Source organism: Lepidochelys olivacea, assembly GCF_965140295.1.
Source record: "Lepidochelys olivacea isolate rLepOli2 genome assembly, chromosome: 8".
In the NCBI taxonomy this organism is placed as follows: Eukaryota; Metazoa; Chordata; order Testudines; family Cheloniidae; genus Lepidochelys; species Lepidochelys olivacea.
Genome location: NC_140418.1, coordinates 85,180,093 through 85,199,820, shown reverse-complemented (window position 1 = coordinate 85,199,820; position 19,728 = coordinate 85,180,093). Strand labels below are relative to the sequence as shown.

Below are 19,728 nucleotides of genomic sequence, written 5' to 3'. Positions count from 1 at the left end.
TAATAGACTTCACTACTACAGCAAGGCCTCTCTCTACACTTGGAAAATGAGTAGGCAGCCAGATTCTTCACTGCCTTGCACATTCTGATCTGATAGCATTCTACAGCTCCCTTTGCAGAGAGATGAGTGATTAGGCAGTGGAGAAATCAAGACACAGGAGTCTAGTATACTTTCTGAAATGGAGGTTTAAAATAAATAGTTAGGCCCCCACAGCCCTGTGATGCTGTATGATTGATGATGACCATTTATATCACTGTTACTACCACTGTTACACAATTGCAACAAATCTTATATAAAGTCATGTAAAATATCAATAGAAAAGTTGTAATCTGCTAAGTATGTTAATCCTACCTATATGCATGTTTCATCTTTGTACCTGAAGTAATGACTATTTGCATCTCAGACATGTGTTTTGTTCTTGGGTGATACCTACAAGGTAGTTTTACATCCTGTCTAGCCAGCCCAATGTTGATGAACCATGGAGGGAGATCAGCTCTTCAATGAGTCCTCCTGCAGCTACCTCCCGCAGCAAGGAGCCAAGGGCCACCCCTGTGATTCGGCAAAAGATGTAAGAACATGTGACATGGACATGTGACCTCAGACTCAATCTTTGTCAGTAACATTCCATACAAAGGTTTTCGTGTAGCAGCCGTGTTAGTCTGTATTCGCAAAAAGAAAAGGAGTACTTGTGGCACCTTTGTTAGTCTCTAAGGCGCCACAAGTACTCCTTTTCTTTTTGCGAATACATTCCATACAAAGGAGCTGTGGGCTTTGTTTGGGACAGTGAATTTCCATGTACATGGCAGAGGATATAAAAGACACCTGGGACACCTCCATTTTGCCTCATTCCTGTACCAATTCTCTGGACTGCGGATTTACACCTAAAATGAGTATTCTGAACAATGGACTGAGGGACCATCCAATCTTTTGGAAGTTACCAGAGAGACTTTTGCAAGCCAGCAGTCTATTCCATCACTGCTACAAACATAAGGACTTTGCAATCATTTGTATGTATATTATTATCTATTAACCATTTATAACTATTCTTTTCTTTAAAAAATCTTCAGTTACTTGACTAAGGATTTTCTGACAGTCTGGATTGTCTGACAGTGTGATATTTAGGTAAGATCCGAGATACACTCCATGTCAGTATGTAAGCGTCTGATCCTTTGAGATGAGTAGACCTTCACATACGGTGTATTAGGTTTTCAGTAACCTCTCACTATATTAGACCTGTTTGTCTGGATGGGAGCCCAGGGCTGGAATGCATAAAAGGGACTGTGTTAGGCTTCTTGTTAATCAGTGTGGTGCTACAGAAGCTCTTTTGCTAATGATTTGGTGAATCTAATTATAGAATAAACCCCCAGTTTGTGGGGATTGTGTGCCCTGTTTCTTGCAGTCTGCCCTGAAGTGGTACTCTCAGTGTAATCTGTCCCAGGCACCTGGTCATAAGCCCTAATGACCAAGCTGTTTCAAATCTCATTTGAACAGAGAATGGGGCAGAGTCCTATGATTGACATTGGTTATCATTCATATCGCTCTTCTTGATTACACAATGGCCCAGTGCTCAAATGACTTGTATGCTTACATATCCAGTATTCTTCTAAACCACCGATACCGCTGCAGCTTGGCAAACAAAGCTTGATTCCAATTACTTAGAGCAAGACTGCAAAAACATCTGGTGAGCAAAGATTTTTTTTTTTTTAAAAAAACAGGTGTCCTCAGCAGTTCAATGAGAGGTATCAGAAAGTCAAACAGCTCAATATTAATAACGCCTGACTTTCTGAAATGAGGGCAACTGTTCCTTCATGACAAGCTAAAGTAAGACAGCTAAATAATTCCATGCCCTGGAGACTTAATGAGTCAGTGGGTTACTTTTCCCCAATTGCACACCCTCAGATAACTGTGGTGCATTAATTTAAGCACCTGTTAACTACAGATCAAGATGCTGAAAAGAAATATGAATTATAGGTTTATAAAACATATGCTATTTTAGTGAGCTGTGAGGACAAACCAACAAACCATTTCAACGAGTACTCCCCCAAAGCAGGAGAGATTTAGACATTTTAGAAGATTCAGTTTCATTAGTTTTTCTATATTACTTTAGAGTAAGTTAAGCCTCAGTAGGAAAGAGTGGCGATTCAAAGAAATCGAAGAACAGGAAACAAAAGTGTAATGGGACCACTATCCTTTAAGGCTTTCAGAGAAAACTGTGCATGGTTTTGAAGGGTGTCGGGGAGGGGGGAGAGTTAAGTCAAGATGGGCTGAACCAGACAAATTCAGATTTGTCTAAACAGATAACACATAAACAGATTTTTTTTTTTTTACAGTGGAATTGCTACAAATTCCTTTCTATTGGAGACCTTTCAATACTTACCAATGTACAGACTAGCAGACTGCAATTATGAGAACTCTTCCTTAACCTTGGTTGAAATGTTCTGATATAGGTCAAATAGTATCTGATGTTCATTGGGAAATCATCTCATTAAGGGACGCTCCTGTAATATCAAACAGTACTTTAAAGTCTAAGCTGTGAACGTCCACGTAGCACAAACACATTCTGTTTTATATTACTTGGATTATATCTTGAACACCCTTAATTATATTAGCAGTGTAATCTACTCTGCATTTAGCGGAGATTAATAAGAAGGCCAGAAAGTTGCATGGAGCACTGTGAAAGGGTGCAGAGGCACTTCTTTGTCCCTGGCAAATGAATTAATCAGGCTTACAAACAGGACAAGATGGGAGAGGCTACTTAGAAGGCAGAACGATGAATTGGGGGCCACAATTCTGAGTTCCATGACCTGGAAAACACGGTTACAATCTGATGTTTTAAATGGTTGTGTATTGCCCAAACCATGAAATTTGCCCAGACAGACACAGGTTATCAAATGATTAACCCAGAGGGTTTTTGCTGAATCACTTCACAGGCCTATAAACAGTTAAAAGGATGGTGAGAACAAAGGAAGTGATGTGAACTAGCTTGTTATTTGCTTGTGTCTTCAATAAAATGGGTAAAACATGCTGTTAGACGAACAATGTTTTAATTATCACAGACCCTTTCCTTGATTCAAAGTTACAAATATAAATGGTAGCTTTTGGATATGAAATTTGTTTCACAGTAGGATGCCTGAAGAGCCTACACAGATACACTGGCAGGGAATCCATTTAAAAAAGGAAGAGCACTGAACCAAAGAACAGGTATAAATGATGTCAGCTAACTGTACTTACTGTAGGCTCCTCAAAACTAAGAAAGGCCTTTGGTGAGCCATGATACCATCTCAGCGACAGCTTTCAACTGGCAATGTTCCAGTGTAATACACTGTAACAAATGTTTTTCCTGTCACTTGAATGATAATTGTATTATACACATAAAACAAATGTTGCTACTTTCACCCCTATGGAATTCAAAATAGATTACACACCAAATGTTAGAAAATAGTGCAGATTTTTAGCATAAGACTCTCTTCTGGCATATCAAGAACTAGATTATACGGTTTGAATCCATGTCAAGATCTGTTGGTATTTAGAACCAATGACCAAAATATTTCATATTTGCATGTAATGTGAGAGTACGGACAAAATGGTACTACCAACTTCATTAGTGGACTAGCCCCAGGATAGGAGTATATTGATCCAAAACACGTGCTCGTATCATGATTAAAGTATCGTGGGCATGTCCTTGAGGAATGGGGAGGACCATTCTTTGCTCTGTTCACTAGTTTAATAAAATATGGAATGTGGTAACAGAAAACAACAAAAATGTAAGCAAGCAAAAACAAATCCACACTTGTATAACAGTTTGTTTACTGTTTATTGATATTGCCAACCGAGAACACTGACTAGCAGTTAACCATATGTTAATCAAAATAGCCATATCTGATTATTAGTACTTGTCCTGGACCACAACATACAGAGATTGAATTTACTCATGGAATGACCATCAAATAGGACTACAAAATGTAGGCAAGCTAGACCTGGATTCTGCTCCAACATCCCCTGGTTTCTATAGCATTCTGGTGTGGCAAATGCAAATTTCTGCTGCAGATTAACAAATTGAGATTTTTATTGTATTAGATATGAAGAATAATACAATCAGTACAGAGTTCCTCATTTCACAGTACATTCATTTGTTTTACAGAATGGTCACATTTTCAATATGCTGCATATTTTGGTATCCATGAAAGGGACTGATGATTAGGGAAAGACAGCTTGAATTCTTGGCACCCAAGAGGGAGGCAGCTCCTCTTTCCCTCCCATTATGAGACAGCTGACTTTAAATTCAAAAGAAAGAGGGAGGGGATTGAACTCCTCATTGCCTTCCCTTTCAACAGCAAGAAATCAGCACGTTATCTGGCTATTTCTGCTAAAATGAGATCAGTAGTAAAATAATGAATGATGACACTGGGCTTCACAGTCTCCAGCCCATTGGGATAATTTGGTCAATTACACCTCTCAGGATATTGTTTAGTCAGATTCAGGCATACAACGCTGCCCCTGTTTACATTCAATTCACATCTGGGAGGCTCTTAGCAATCATAAGGGCCAGAAAGTTAATGATTGTAAAATCGAAGTTTGGATTCTAAAGCACACTTCTGTGGCAGATGCTGAATAGCAACATATTTTGTGGCTACAGAACACATGGAGCCCTACTTACACATATATGTCGCTCCACTTTAAAAGGCAGACTGAAAGTCACATTCTGCACTAGCTAAAGCTTCCCTGTAGTATTCAAGGGAAGCAATAAGTACAGTATTGTACAATACTCCAACCTGGATAGGACAGAACAGATATCAGTGACAAGACCAACGCAGAAAGGAAAAAGATGCAATTTCCAGGTCAGCCAAATTGGGGGTGGGGGAGGAGGGGAAGAGTACTTAAAGCTTAAATCTGACACTCTGCTTTTCATTACATAAAAAAGCATGTTCATTTAAGGCATCCTCCCTGTCTAAATTAGACTTGCTATTACCATAAAATATCTGTGATCAACCCTATGTTTTGTAAAACATGCTAAATGAACGATACAGGCAAGGGTGTAATTAGAACAGCCAGGATATAAATGGAAAGAAACTTTATTATGTGACTTATCACATAAGGAGTACCATCTTTCCCAAAGCACCACTGCTGTTAATGAGGTCTTCATGAGCCTTCACCACTTTTTCCAATGGATATTCAGGGCCAACTACAGGTTTAAGCCAGCCAGCTTCTATACCAGCAAGCAGCGCTGTTTCACATTCATACATCAACTTCTGTATAGTGAAGATAGTATTTACTGTAAGTCATATGCATTTTTAAAGTACATTAGATGTATATACAAAGTTTTAATCCAAATTTCACAATTAAATGCATTTTACATTTCTTAATACTTTTAAGTGTCCATTTAGAAAAATAAAATGTATATAATCTAATAAAATTGTACCCTTACACTCCAAATCAAACCCAACTATGTTATTTTGCTAAACATTTAATTTGCTTAAACTAAAAGTTTATAAGTTAATAGAATAGCTCATCCAAGTAAATTCTTTGAACTAAAAATGCCTTACCTTAGTGGCAGAAAACAGACTAACTCCTATTATGCTGGATTCTTTCATCATAGTGTCTCTGGGGTTTATTTCAATTGGACCTCTACTCCCCACGATCTGATACAAAAAAGTTTTAAAATAAAAAAAACAGACACTTAATCCAAACATTTTTCAACAAATTATAAACTTAATTTGAAGGCAATGACAGAAAATACTTACCATCACCCTTCCTCCAGGTGATAGTAGTTGTAAGTCAGTGGCAAGATTAACATTAGCTAGCATTTCTATTATCACATCAACTCCCTGCACACCACTGAATTCCTACACAGAATATAAAAAGAGATAACCAACTGAAAAAGTTCACATTTGGATGTCTGTGTATATTTCACAGGCTGTAGGTAACCTGGGGTTTCAACATGTTAAGTTTGACATATCTAATGCAATTCTGAAAATCTATCTTCATCATATTGTGACTTGGTGGGATCTGAGTTTCTAAATGCTCCCTCCCTTCATGAGATAGTAAAGCAAATAGGAAACACAGCTAATACAAGTACTATAGTGCAATCTCTTTATCATGAAAGTTGAACTTACAAATGTAGAATCATGTACAAAAAAAGCTGCATTCAAAAATAAAACAATGTAAAATTTTAGAACCTGCAAGTCCATTCAGTCCTACTTCAGCCAATCGCTCAGACAAACAAGTTTGGTTACAATTTGCAGGAGATAATGCTACCCACTTCTTGTTTACAATGTCACCTGAAAGTGAGAACAGGCGTTCACATGGCACTGTTGTAGCCGTGTCAGATATGCTAAACATTTGTATGCCGTATGCCCTTTCATTCTTTGGCCACCATTCCAGAGGAAAAAGAATGAGGAGTACTTGTGGCACCTTAGAGACTAACAAGTTTATTTGAGCATAAGCTTTCGTGGGTTAAAACCCACTTCATCGGATGCATACAGTGGAAAATACAGTAGGAAGACAGATATATATACACACAGAGAGAACATGAAAAAATGGGTGTTGCCATACACACTATAATGAGAGTGATCAATTAAGGTGAGCTATTATCAGCAGAAGAAAAAAACCTTTTGTAGTGATAATCAGGATGGCCCATTTCCAACAGTTCCAGAGGACATGCTTCCATGCTGATGATTCTCGTTAAAAAAAATAATGCGTTAATTACATTTGTGACTGAACTCCTTGGGGGAGAATTGTATGTCTCCTGTTCTGTTTTACCTGCATTCTGCCACATATTTCATGTTATAGCAGTCTTGGATGATGATCCGGCACGTTTGTTTTAAGAACACTTTCACAGCAGATTTAACAAAGTGCAAAGAAGGTACCAATGTGAGATTTCTACAAATAGCTTCACCACTTGACCCAAAGGTTAAAGAATCTGAAGTGCTGTCCAAAATGTGAGGGGGACGAGGTGTGGAGCATGCTTTCAGAAGACTTAAAAGAGCAGCACTCAGATATGGAAACTACAGAACCCAAACCACCAAAAAAGAAAAATCAACCTTCTGCCGGTGGCATCTGACTCAGATGATGAAAACGAACACGCGTTGGTCCGCTCTGCTTTGAATCGTTATTGAGCAGAACCTATCATCAGCATGAACGCATGTCCTCTGGAATGGTGGTTAAAGCAGGAAGGGACATATGAATCTTTAGCGCATCTGGCACATACATATCTTGTGGCGCCGGCTACAACAGTGCCATGTGAACGCCTGTTCTCACTTTCAAGTGACATTGTAAACAAGAAGCAGACAGCAATATCTCCTGCAACTGGTAACCAAACTTGTTTGTCTGAGCGATTGGCTGAAGTAGGACTGAATGGACTTGCAGGTTCCAAAATTTTACATTGGTTTTATTTTTGAACGCAGCTTTTTTTTTGGTACATAATTCTACATTTGTAAGTTCAATTTTCACGATAAAGAGATTGCACTGCAGTACTTAGGTGAATTGAAAACTACAATTATTTTTTCCCCACAGTGCAAATATTTGTAATCAAAAATAAATATAAAGTGAGCACTGTACACTTTGTATTCTGTGTTGTCATTGAAATCAATATATTTGAAAAATGTAGAAAACATCCAAAAATATTTAATACATTTCAATCGGTATTCTATTGTTTAACAGTGCGATTAATCACGCTTAATTTTTTTGAGTTAATCACGTGAGCTAACTGTGATTAATTGACAGCCCTAGTTATGATTAAAGCTAAGATTTAGTCATGGGTATTTTTGGTAAGTCATAGACAGGGCACAGGCAATAAATAAAAATTCACGGCCCGTGACCCGTCCATGACTTTTACCAAAAATACCCATGACTAAACTTCTACTTCTGGGGCCCCACTGCTCTGGGGGGGCCTCTGCTGCGGGGGAAGAGGGCAGCCTGCTCCAGTGCTGGAGGTTGACTGCCGCCCCAGGACCGCTACTTGGGCAGTCCCTGGAGCCAACCACACTGGCCACTGCTTAGGCAGTCCCCGAAGCCAGCTGGTCCCAGGCTTCCCCTGGGTCTCTCCAGCAGCAACAGGTGTGACTGGCCATGGGGTGCCCGAGCAGCTGGCCCCAGGGCCAGCTGCTCAGGTGGCCTTGAAGTCAGCTGCACCAATCGCTGCAGAAGTCATAGAAAGTCACAGAATTCATGACTTCCGTGACCTCCGAAAGAATCACAGCCTTAGTTATGATTTAGTACTCTTGGTATCCATATCTTTAAAATGAACAATTCTCCTTTGACCAGAAATTAAGAGGTTGTGTACACTTTGCTCCAGTGGCAGACTCCGACAGAACCCTAATCTTGGTTCAAAAGAAAAATATAAAGAGCTGTTTACCGAATGTTTCATTTCATAAAAACTACAAAAAGAAAATATCTATCTAGTTCATCTGGATGCCAGCACAGGACTGCCATCTATAGTATGTTTTCTAGTCAATTAAAAGGAAGATAATTAATAGAATCCAAAATGGATTTTGAATATTTTACTGGAAGAAGAAAGAGGCTGGAAGAGTTATGAAACCTTCAATCTGGTAGTAAATTACCTTAATGTTATCAATGTAATCAGCTTCTCTGTGATTAAACATTTTGTGGGCTCCATTTCTCAAAACTATGTTCATTCCTTCTTCAGTTCCAGCTGTGCCTAAAACCTTTAAACCATAAGCTCTGGCAATCTGGCATGCTGCTATTCCAACCTGGAAAAATGAGTTACATTTTCCTTTACCATTTATTTTCCCACTCTTAATATAAATATCACCTATCAGAAACTCAGTACTTTACATGTCAAATTATCTTAAAATACGTTTTTATGCATAACATAAATCACGAGCATTATTGAAACATTATTCTGATTTTTTCAAAACCGCTATCCGATATTTGATTTACATTCACACACACAACATTGTGTACTAGTAAAGATGCTGCACACACAACACAGCTGATACAAAACCAAGTCAAAAGTTAAGCCATGTAACAGTACATATTATCTTTTCTTCCCACAGACAGAAACCACTAACATGATAACCATATACCACAGATAACATATCACAACTTTGACTCTTCACCGCAGAAGAGGTCCATTTAGGATCTCATTCCCAGGCTCCCAACACTACCAAAAACAGACGAGACTCCCTAGTCTCACTGCCCCTTCTGCTGGGTCCTGAGAAACCACACTCCAGTTTCAGAAAGCCAAAGGAAGGCCTGCAAAGCGTAGTTGCCAGATATTGTGGGGACCCCAGAGAAAACTCCCAAGCAGGGAAGCCTCAGAGGGTAGCAAATTTTGGAGGGGGAAGTAAGCCTCCATTCTTAGGCAGCAAGTAAAACCACTGGAAATCTGGTCAGACACTGATCCTGCCAAACAAACATCTGCATTCCCTACCACCACATCCTCTCATCCCAGCTTTATATCTCAGTTGGTGGTGAGAGGTGTTTTATTAGTGCCAAGCAGACGTAAAGTCTTGTTAGTGCCTAAGGACAAGTAGGCTTCACAGTCTCAGCTGGCTCAAACTCACTGCTTACATGGTATGGGGAATGCAAAAGAAGAACGAAGAACATGTATGCACAAAACTCTACCTCTCTTTTGGGGTTACTCCCAAACTGGTGCCTCCTGAGAAGACAGGTTCTACAATCTATCCTGACCAGCCTGCAGACAGACACTTCCTCGGCTAATTTAAGTGATGTTATTCTCTTCTATTGGTAACAAACTCTCTCATTCCATTTCTGTTACTAACAGAACTCCATCTGCTGCGATTTATGGTTCTGCTAATGAGACTTGCATCGAGGACTGTTATGTAAAGTAAACAAACTACCTTTCCCATAATAAATCCTCATGACCATCACTCTTGCCAGGCACTTATCAACTGACCTATTTGAAAAACCGAAGTCACCTTTGACATTTACATTTCAAACTAACATATGGCATGACTAGATTATCTCAACATCCAGAAGTTGTTCAATGAACAACCTGAAAAGAATGTAAGATTTAAGGATAATCGTAGAAGTGTATGTCAATGAAAGACGTACCACAAACATCCATGCTTATCACTAGTACGTACCCCTTTGCCTACTCTCTTCTCACTGCACTTGCAAGTGTTTTTGTAACAGTCTGCAAATCCATAGAGAATAATCTTATTTGTGGTCCATGCCATTGTAAAGCAAAAACATGTGTGTTCCCAGAAGCATATAAAAGAAGTGGGAACAGAAAATCAAAACTCAGTTTATGAAAATAAAGAAAAAACATATTGTTGAATGTCCTTCTAGTCTAATATATTACAAAAGACTGAGTTTTCTCTCATGTGAGACTTTCATACTCAGCCTTTTGCAGCTAACCGAGTAACTCAACAAAACTTGGCCAGCTCACAATAGTTTTTTCCAGCCACTGGAAAGGGGAGATGCAGCCACTTAAAGTTTAACTATTCCCTCTTACTCTACCTCAGCCTTCTTGTTTATTCAGCAGAGCCAAAGGTTAGCCTTTTGTAAATACAGAAGCTAGTTGGGAAAACTTAAAGTCCATTCAGGTATCTCCAACATCTCCCATTTTCTAGCTACGTTACAGTTAATGGGTGAGAAACAGCACAGAAAGTCCCTTTCCAGCCAGTGAGCATTTCTTGCACAACTAAGAACAGTTTGCCTAATTTTTAAAAATGCAACTTTTCCTTTAGCTTTTCTCTTAGGCAGACTAGCTGTATGGCTCCTGAACCAGCTTCTGACCGTTCTCCACTTTGTGATTACACCATGGGATGCCCTACATATGATTTAATTAAGTTCACAGGACATCAGCATTTCGGGCCACATGTGGTTATTTGTGCAGTTTCAGGCTGTTATATTCTTGATGATAGGATTTAACTTTACGTGTAAAGAGCCTTCATGATAATTATTTGCCTATTTGTCACAAAAATAGATATACAAAATACTTGCTAATTTAAGGCTTTTCAAAATACTTACTCCTCCACTTGCCCCATGGACTAGCACAGTTTCCCCTGCTTTGGCATGCCCTCTGGAAGACAAAATGACAGACATTGAACTATTTAATACATTATAACTTTAGCAGATCCTGTCCATTGTCCAGCCATAATATGTAGTTGGATTATAGGAATTAAATCTAAATCTTTTTAGATCACATTCAATGCGCCTAATTTTCCTCTCTCTAGTTTTACACTGAGTTAGTCCTGATTCATTCTGGGATTAGAGAGGAGAATCGGGTCTTATCTCTTTTAATAATTCCTGGTTGCTAAAAGCTCTCATTCCTGAATGTAAATACAGGTATAAGCCATAACAATGGGAGTACCACTTTCATGGTTGGTACAGGTGTGTATTAACACCAGCCTACTATTCAAAACAACATTTTCTTCAACTTTAGTCTTCCAGGTTTTAAAATAATCTACCCATACTTTTTCAATGGATAAACTAGATGGTCCAATGCTCTGTTCTACGTATTGATCTAGATTGGATTCCCAGTCCTGATCTCTCATCCCCTAGCTGACAAGGCACTCTTGCCTATCACTAGAGTACAGATTTATTAATCAATACCATGGCTATTGGCAGGGTTAAATACTTAGAGCTAGTAGGAGTTCTGCCAACATCTCCTGAAGACAGAGGTGATGGAAAGATAGGACTTGTTTCAGTCATAATTTCTGCTTCTTGATTAAACCAAGGGGTTGCAGTTGTATAACCTATCTAGTCCTTCTTAAGAAGGTGAGGTGAAGAGGGGTAGGAGGAGGAAAACAATTGACTCATTTATTTCGGGGTATACACTTTTTTATTATATAGAGTGCCGCTCCCAGCTCTGGGTACCCCAGATGCACTTTTAAAAAGAAAAAGACAGTCAATTGCCTTCACATCACAACCCCTGACAATACTGTAGGCAACACATTTAATTTAACCCTCCAACAGAATCCCCACCAAAGTCCTCCTCCCATCACTACCCTACCTAAAAAGTCTCATCTCTTTATGAGAGAGAGAGATAAAATAGGCCTTGTAGTGTGCCCTGAAAAGTTAAGCCATGTAACTGGCTATTATGGATGGAGTGTCTGCTCTATTGTTTGTATTTTAAGTCTTCAAAAGCAGAAGATACAAACAGAGCTTGGCATCTTACTTTTGGAAGAGTGCATGGTAAGCAGTGAAATATGGGATTCCAATGGCAGCACCTTGCTTGAAGTTTAATTTATCTGATAAGGGGAAGACTGTGTCCGCTGCAGCAACGGTATAATCTGCATAGCCACCAGAGATGGTACCATTAGTAAAAACCCTGTCACCTTTCTGGCAGGAAAAAATAAAAATGGTTTAGACACAAGTTCCAAGTACTTTAGTCAGTTTTTTATGTAACACTTCTGTAAAAGTGTGTGTGTGTGTGCGCGTGATTACCTTCCCAAAAGGCAGGTAGAGGGATTTTATAAAAATCAAGGAAATGAAATCTATATAACACAATTTTGTATATCCAGATTTCAAAAGGTGTGTGTATAGACTACATCCTAGGTTCTATACTGTCACACACAAGGCTACTGCATGATTAAGATGATCCTTAATGAACCTGAATTCATCCAGCTGGACTCCACAAGGAAAACGTCAGAAACATTTTACAAGCTTATGAAAAGAACTTCGGCAGTTTTTGAAGCCTGAGATTTATACATTCTTAACAAGAATAGTTATTGGTAATAGTTATTGTTGGAGTCCTTCAACAGGATAAAAATCACAACCTCCACACAATCACCAAGTAAATGGGCTGTGAGAAACAGGGAACAATATACATCCCAAACACACAGGGTGTGTTTAACACTTATTTCCAGCCCTGGCAGCTACGGAGTATCAACTACTTTGGTACTGGTTGTGAGCTGAATATAGCACATCCCAGTTCTTAGAACATGGTAATTTCATGTTCTGTACAGTTTTTCCTCAGTTCTGTACATTCTGACCCGTTGTGGGTGTCTGACTTTCAAACTCACTGTATGATTATCTTAGTACCTGCATAGCACATAAATCCCTGCACTTTGATTTGCTGACACCTATTATTAGCCAGAGTGCCAAGATCTGCATAATTGCTATGTGGCTATTTCTTACATACCATCAATATACAAATCTCTCTATTCTGATTGGCTCCTCTATTCAGCCCTTTCAAGCTGTTTGTCTGCAACTATTGCTCTCATCTTCTTTCCCTCCAGTTTAAGCAGAAAATGCCAAAATTTACATGAAAAACTAAAAGCAAAGAAAATGGAGCTGTCAATCTGCTGAAACAGAAAGTGTTTTGTTTATTTTTGAAGTTAACACCTCTGCCTTATTTTCCATCTCCAGGCCAGCAAGGCTCTTGTCTCCTCAATAACTGTCATATCTGACTTCAGAATGGGAGAATCCCAGCTCTCTACTCAAATACAGTTTTTAAACAATACATATTCTGCTGTTAGTCTTTGGCCAAGAATCTTACTGACCTGTAAGGAAATAAAAGAGAAGGCCAATTAAAAAAAACCCCACATACATTTATCTTTTAAGAGCCCACCTTTTCCCCCTCCCCAAGAAGATATTGTTTAACCAAAGGACAGCGGGTGAAATATAACCACTATGAGACAGAAGTTCAGTATTTAAACATTGTTATCAATAGATACATCTTGTATTTCCCCCCCCCTTCATTTTAAGTCTGAATATTAAAATTATCAGCAAAATAACTTCAGGGTCCTTCCTGTCAGTCCAGGACGATGACGACAATAATTACAGCAATCTTGACTTTTATAATGCGCCTACAATGCTTTAAAAGTGTTTCTGGACCAGTAAACAGAACCCCAATCCTGCAAGCAGAACCATGTAGTCAGGCTCCTGCACCAGTGCTAAACTCTACAGATCTCTATGGGGCTCTGTATGGGTGTAAAGGACAGCCCTCCAGGGCAGCTTGTAGGATTAGGGCCACTAATTTGACCTGGTTGCATGCTTTTAACGGCCAATTAGAGGTCCCCAAAACCCAGAGGAAATTCTGACAGGCCACAAATTATAGAGGTAGCAGTAAGTAGTGCAACAATAATGTAGGGAAAGAATAAGCCATCAATTAAAAAAGAAACAGAATATAATACCTTGAATACAGTTACATGCTCCCCAACAGCTTCAATTACTCCAGCAACATCTGTGCCAGGAGTGTAAGGTAAAGGTGGTTTTCTAGCATGAGCACCAGAACGAATATATGTCTCCACTGGGTTTACGCCACATGCCTGGACTTTGATTAAGACCTGAAGAGAAAATGTTATTTGTTACATATCATTACAATCACCATAATTTTGCATTAACAGCTTCATATTATTAAAGCAATTGACTTGACTATTAAAGAGCCCTTAATATGGATGTGAAACAATTTTGGAAAGTCTTTTGTATTCGATATGTAGACTGCATTAGAATAACAAAACAAATTAGTTAAATCTGATGCCTGTGGCTTTATTTATGTATATGCTGTTCAATCTACTCCCTATTCAGAATGAAGATGGTTCTGTTTTGGACACTCACTCAGTTCATATTCAAGTCATTACCATTCAGTGCAATTATCTTAGTTTACAGCTATCATTTCCACCTGATTTTCTTTCGGATTCGGTAATAAGACATCTGACAGGAGCTTAAGCACTTCAGGTCCACCAAATTCAGAAACTTTGACAGCTCTCATCACGTTTCTTCCAGTTGCCATAGTGATCTGAATGTCAGAAGATAAGAAAATATTGCATTAACTTCACAATCCAGTTTTCACCTCAGAGGGAGGAGAACACACACCCTACTTTTAGACAACCGTTTAAATCAGGGGCTCACTACTGATTTCTTTTCAAAGAAAAGATGGTCTTTCATCTTACAAATCTTGCAAATGAAGAGCGTTACCACCATCTCCTGTGGGAATCTGTGGGCTTTAAAGTGAATCAAACATGTAAATAACTACTTTAAAAATATGAGTGCAGTAGTTCCTATATTAGATATCATGCCATCACATCTTGAGGGAAATACATTATACTTTGGGACCCATGGTTGCATTTTACAAAATGAATTTCCAATTTCACTTATTAAAAAAAAACAACAGGTCATATAGTGAGTATTCAGCCAGGGTCTAAAAAGTAGATTTCCAGCTTCTCTTTCTGCTTGTTATTTAAGACAACAAAAAGATCCTTGCTCATAAGCCCTCAAAAATAAAAGATACAATGGGGAATTAAAATATATTCAAGGAAACCAGAAAAATTGAATACATATGTATCCTGAGGAGTACAGTTAATGTATCTAAAAGCTAGCTTGACTATGCATGTCTGTGAAGTATTTTAAGATCATCAAGGAAAGCATACACTGACAAGAATGTGGGAAAAACAAGGCAAAGGTACATTAGTCAGACAGATAATTCTTCCTTTGGACCATGACAAAGGTCCAAGTGTTAGAGGGGTACTCAATCTTACACTTTCCCAAGCCCTCCTCCTCAACATATACATTACATCAATTTTCCAAAGGGTAATTTACGCCACCATATATTTGGTTTACTATACAAATGGATAAAATACAGCAACGCCTAAACGCCCTGTTTCTACACTAATCAGAAAGGACAAGTTAAGCCACAAAACAGAATAACCAAGGCCCCAGTTTTGTAACTGGAGCTACAATGGCAAACTCTTGCAGCTGCATGGAGGCCCACGATCCATCTACTGGAATTTGAATGTAGAATCAGGGCCCAAGCTAGAAGTGCTAGCTCTGTACTGAGCACAGCCCAGTAGACAGGCATGGTTTAGCGCTAGCTACAAATGGGAATTTCTGTTCTGTGGGAAATTCCAAAATAAAAAAAATGGTTCAAATTGTCAACATTTTTTCTTTTAGCTTATATCAAATACACATAAATATTATGAAATGTTTATATTAATGTTTTAAAATAACAAAGACTATATAAAACATTTCAGCATTATAGAAGTGAAACATTGACATTTTCCACATCAAAAGTTATCAAAAATTGACATATTCCCGCTAAACGTTTTGAGTTAGACAATACTGTACTACTGACTGAAAACAACTCTGCTGAAAAAATTCAGCCAGCTCTAGTTATTATATACATGGTACTACTTAAGCAATCCTATTATAGTATTTGTATGTAAGAAATAGCACATATTTGGTAAATAAAAGGTTATTTTACTGGAGCTGTCTCAGCTTCATTACTGTTTTGACGTCTCATCACACAGCATAGAAAATATGAAATTAAAATTTCTCTCTGAAGCAGTGATCTTTTCCAAACATTGTCTCATCATATTGGTTTACATTAAAATTTCCAGTATAATAAAGATGTAACTGCTTTAATATAAAGAAAAGGAGTACTTGTGGCACCTTAGAGACTAACCAATTTATTTGAGCATGAGCTTTCGTGAGCTACAGCTCACTTCATCGGATGCATACCGTGGAAACTGCAGCAGACCATGCATCCGATGAAGTGAGCTGTAGCTCACGAAAGCTCATGCTCAAATAAATTGGTTAGTCTCTAAGGTGCCACAAGTACTCCTTTTCTTTTTGCGAATACGGACTAACACGGCTGTTACTCTGAAACCTGCTTTAATATATACACTGCACCACGATATTCTCAAAGAAAATTTTGAAGTTATGAGCATGGGAACAGAAAAAAAATTGGATAAAAAAAAATCTTTAAAAAAAGTGACCACAGAAATATTGGGCCTGCTTCTCCATATGCTGATCATCTCAAAACCGTAAGGCTCACGGATGCCTTCAGCTATGAAGCATTCACTACCTTGCAGAGTGAACTGCTGTCATGGTACACTGCTACTTCTTCCTCCATACTGCCTCTAAAATCTAAACTTTCCTCTGTCCACATAGCAAAAACCCTCGCCACGGTTCTACAACACACACACAAACTCTGGTGATAAACAGAAGCTAAATGTAGTAGTTCAAGATAGATACACTACAACCTGTGATATGAACAACTTCCATTCTCGAGGTGTTTGTAACTCTGAACAAAATGTTATGCTTGTTCTTTCAAAACAATTTTACAACTGAACACTGACTTAATACAGCATTAAAACTTTACAGTACATAAGAAAAATGCTGCTTTTAACTACTGTATCTTAATTTAAATGAAATAAGCACAGAAACAGTTTCCTTACCTTGTCAAACTTTTTTTTTTTTAAACTTTCCCTTTTTTTAGAATTTTACGTTTAACAGAGTTCTATACTGTACAAGTATTTGTTTGTTTTGTCTCTGCTGCCTGCCTGGGTACTTCCAGTTCCACATGAGGTATGTATATAATTCACCTGTCAGCTCAACTGGTGTTCATAACTCTGAGGTTCTACTATATTTTCTTGAATCACAAGCGCCTCTTTTTGCCTTTTAATCCTCTAAACTTAAAAGTATGAACATTGAGCCTCTCCCCCAGCCTGGAAGTGCCCCGCATGCTTTGTTATTTGCAAATTATTTTATTTTAGCATAGTCCAGGACATTGGAGACCCTGTTTTGCTTCCATAGGCACTGCAAAATGTATTTATCAGTTTGGGAGTTTGAGAACCTCTAATTCTCATTAGTTCTCTCTCGTCTCAGGGTTTATCTATACATGCAGTAGTTATTCTGGAATAAGAGTGTCTTTTTCCAAATTATCTTATTTGGAACTGGATTAAGAAACACTAATACATAATGTCCTGTGGCACCTTATAGACTAACAGACGTATTGGAGCATAAGCTTCCGTTGGTGAATACTACATGCATCCGATGAAGTGGGTATTCACCCACAAAAGCCTATGCTCCAATACGTCTGTTAATCTATAAGGTGCCACAGGACTCTTTGCTGCTTTTACAGATCCAGACTAACACAGCTACCCCTCTGATACCAATGCATAATGTTATTCAGGAATAGCTATTGGTCTTTACATTCACAGCCTACGTTAATCTGGAATAATTTTCATGTGTAGACAAACCCAAATTTAAGAATTTTCTATAGTGCCTATTTACACTTTTCCCAGATAAATTAAATCTGCAGTAAGTTCCCTAGCAGACTTCACAGAGTTCTTAAAGTATTACCTGTGTGCTCACTAAATGTCTCTTCCGCACACTGTGAGAACACTACAAATTTTATATTTTCTGTGTAGAAATTTTGCACATATACTCTTAATCATAACTGCAATTTCACTTGCAGCCTAGGGCCTAAAAGTTCTAATTGAATAACAGGGGTCCACATAAGGGAGATGGAAACATAGGGCTCCAAGACTGTACCTAGATTTTATTTATACCCTGTTGGAAGTGTGTTTGTTATACTTTCAAACCAAAGTTCATTCCCAGGTGCAAGGTTCAGAATTACTCCTGTCTAATTTTCAGACCTACATTGAAAACTAGGATTGATTTAAGAAACACCACACTCAAACAACTAAATGGTGTTCCTGTAGATTATTAAATATTATTCCAAACTGGCTTATTGTTTCAGATCCAAACATCCCAGTTCAAAAAGCCTGGATGTTTCATATTCCATAAAATATTTGAAGGTTTTTTATATTTGCTAAAGTACTGTGTCTCCCAATTAAGAGAAGAGAGACTGTCTCCAGTTACACCTGATAACATATAAGCTGTTGTCTCTAAAACCACCCAAAGAGTTTTCAGAAGGATTGGATCCTCATATTAAGATATTAAGTCCTTCTAGAAAACTGGTTCTCAAATTGTACAGTTGGCCTTCCTGAGGCAGGTCCAGCAAAATAGATTTTAAATGATAGTCATTTTAAACATTATAAAATTAAGGCATTACAGTGAATTTAGAGGTTTCAGAGTAGCAGCTGTGTGAGTCTGTATCCCCAAAAAGAAAAGGAGCACCTGTGGCATCTTAGAGACTAACAAATTTATTTGAGCCTAAGCTTTTGTGAGTTACAGCAAGTGAGCTGTAGCTCACAAAAGCTTAGGCTCAAATAAATTTGTTAGTCTCTAAGATGCCACAGGTGCTCCTTTTCTTTTAGTGGATTTAGAAGCCACTCAGTCAGGCAGCAAAGTAAGTGCTCACATTAGAAGGTTCTGACCTTAACACCTGTGTGCCTCCGTTGCTCCATCTCATAGTGGAGCAGTGGGTTAGTTTCAAAGCCTTTTTCATAGTTTCCTTGTGGTGCCTAAACCCACATTCCGGTGCCTAGTTTTAAGTACTCAAATTTTATCTACGCGACTTGCCCACGGAGCCGATGCTAGAGCCCAAAGCGCTAGATCCGATGACTTGGTCTACCCAACCCACCGGCCCACGTTACACAGCTGTTTCCCCCCAGGCTTTCCTGCCATTGCCCCGACGCTTCAGACACCAGCCCGAACACGGGAATAGCCGTCCCGGGGATCCCGGCCCCGCGCTCCCCGGCCGCCAGCGGCGTGCGGCCAGGACGCGCCCAGAGAGGGAAGAGCGAGGGGAGCCCCCGTGCCTGAGCCGCGGCCCCCCCAGTGAGGCGCTGCCTGGGATCTGCCCGAGCACGGGGCGCTGGAGCCAGCTACCGAGGGGGGCTCGGCCCGGAGACGGGGATGAGGCCCCGGGGGGGGCGCAGGAGCAGGGGTCCCCCTGGGGCTTCCCAGAGGCGGCGGGGTCTCCGCGCCCTCCCGCTGGGAACCGGCCCTGCCCTCAGGCCCCCTCAGTTCCCAGCCCCCACCTCCCGCGGCCGCCTCACCTCTCGCGGGCGGGCGAGCGGGCCGACCTCCTCAGCTAGCAGCAGCAGCCCAGCTCAGGGCAACGGCCCCGCCCAGCCCCGCGGGCCGGGCTGTTAGACCCTCCCCCCT

The 19,728-nt window shown here is 39.4% G+C and overlaps 1 protein-coding gene across 2 annotated transcripts; it reads right to left on the bottom strand.

Moving 5' to 3' along the window:
* Window positions 1-3,790: 3,790 nt before the first annotated feature.
* On the bottom strand, window positions 3,791-19,721 carry CRYZ (crystallin zeta). 2 transcript variants are annotated; one of them, XM_084636711.1, is made up of 9 exons: window positions 19,620-19,721; window positions 14,555-14,671; window positions 14,067-14,219; window positions 12,107-12,270; window positions 10,957-11,008; window positions 8,559-8,708; window positions 5,742-5,843; window positions 5,544-5,639; window positions 3,791-5,249 (listed from the first exon to the last, which is right to left on the bottom strand). In XM_084636711.1, exons 2-9 carry the CDS (start codon window positions 14,663-14,665, stop codon window positions 5,088-5,090), a joined length of 990 nt encoding a protein of 329 aa, XP_084492837.1. In that variant the 5' UTR covers window positions 14,666-14,671; window positions 19,620-19,721; the 3' UTR covers window positions 3,791-5,087. The 2 variants fall into 2 exon arrangements, with proteins under 2 accessions (XP_084492837.1, XP_084492836.1); XM_084636710.1 differs by lacking the exon at window positions 19,620-19,721 and adding an exon at window positions 18,996-19,014.
* Between the last annotated feature and the right edge of the window lie 7 nt (window positions 19,722-19,728).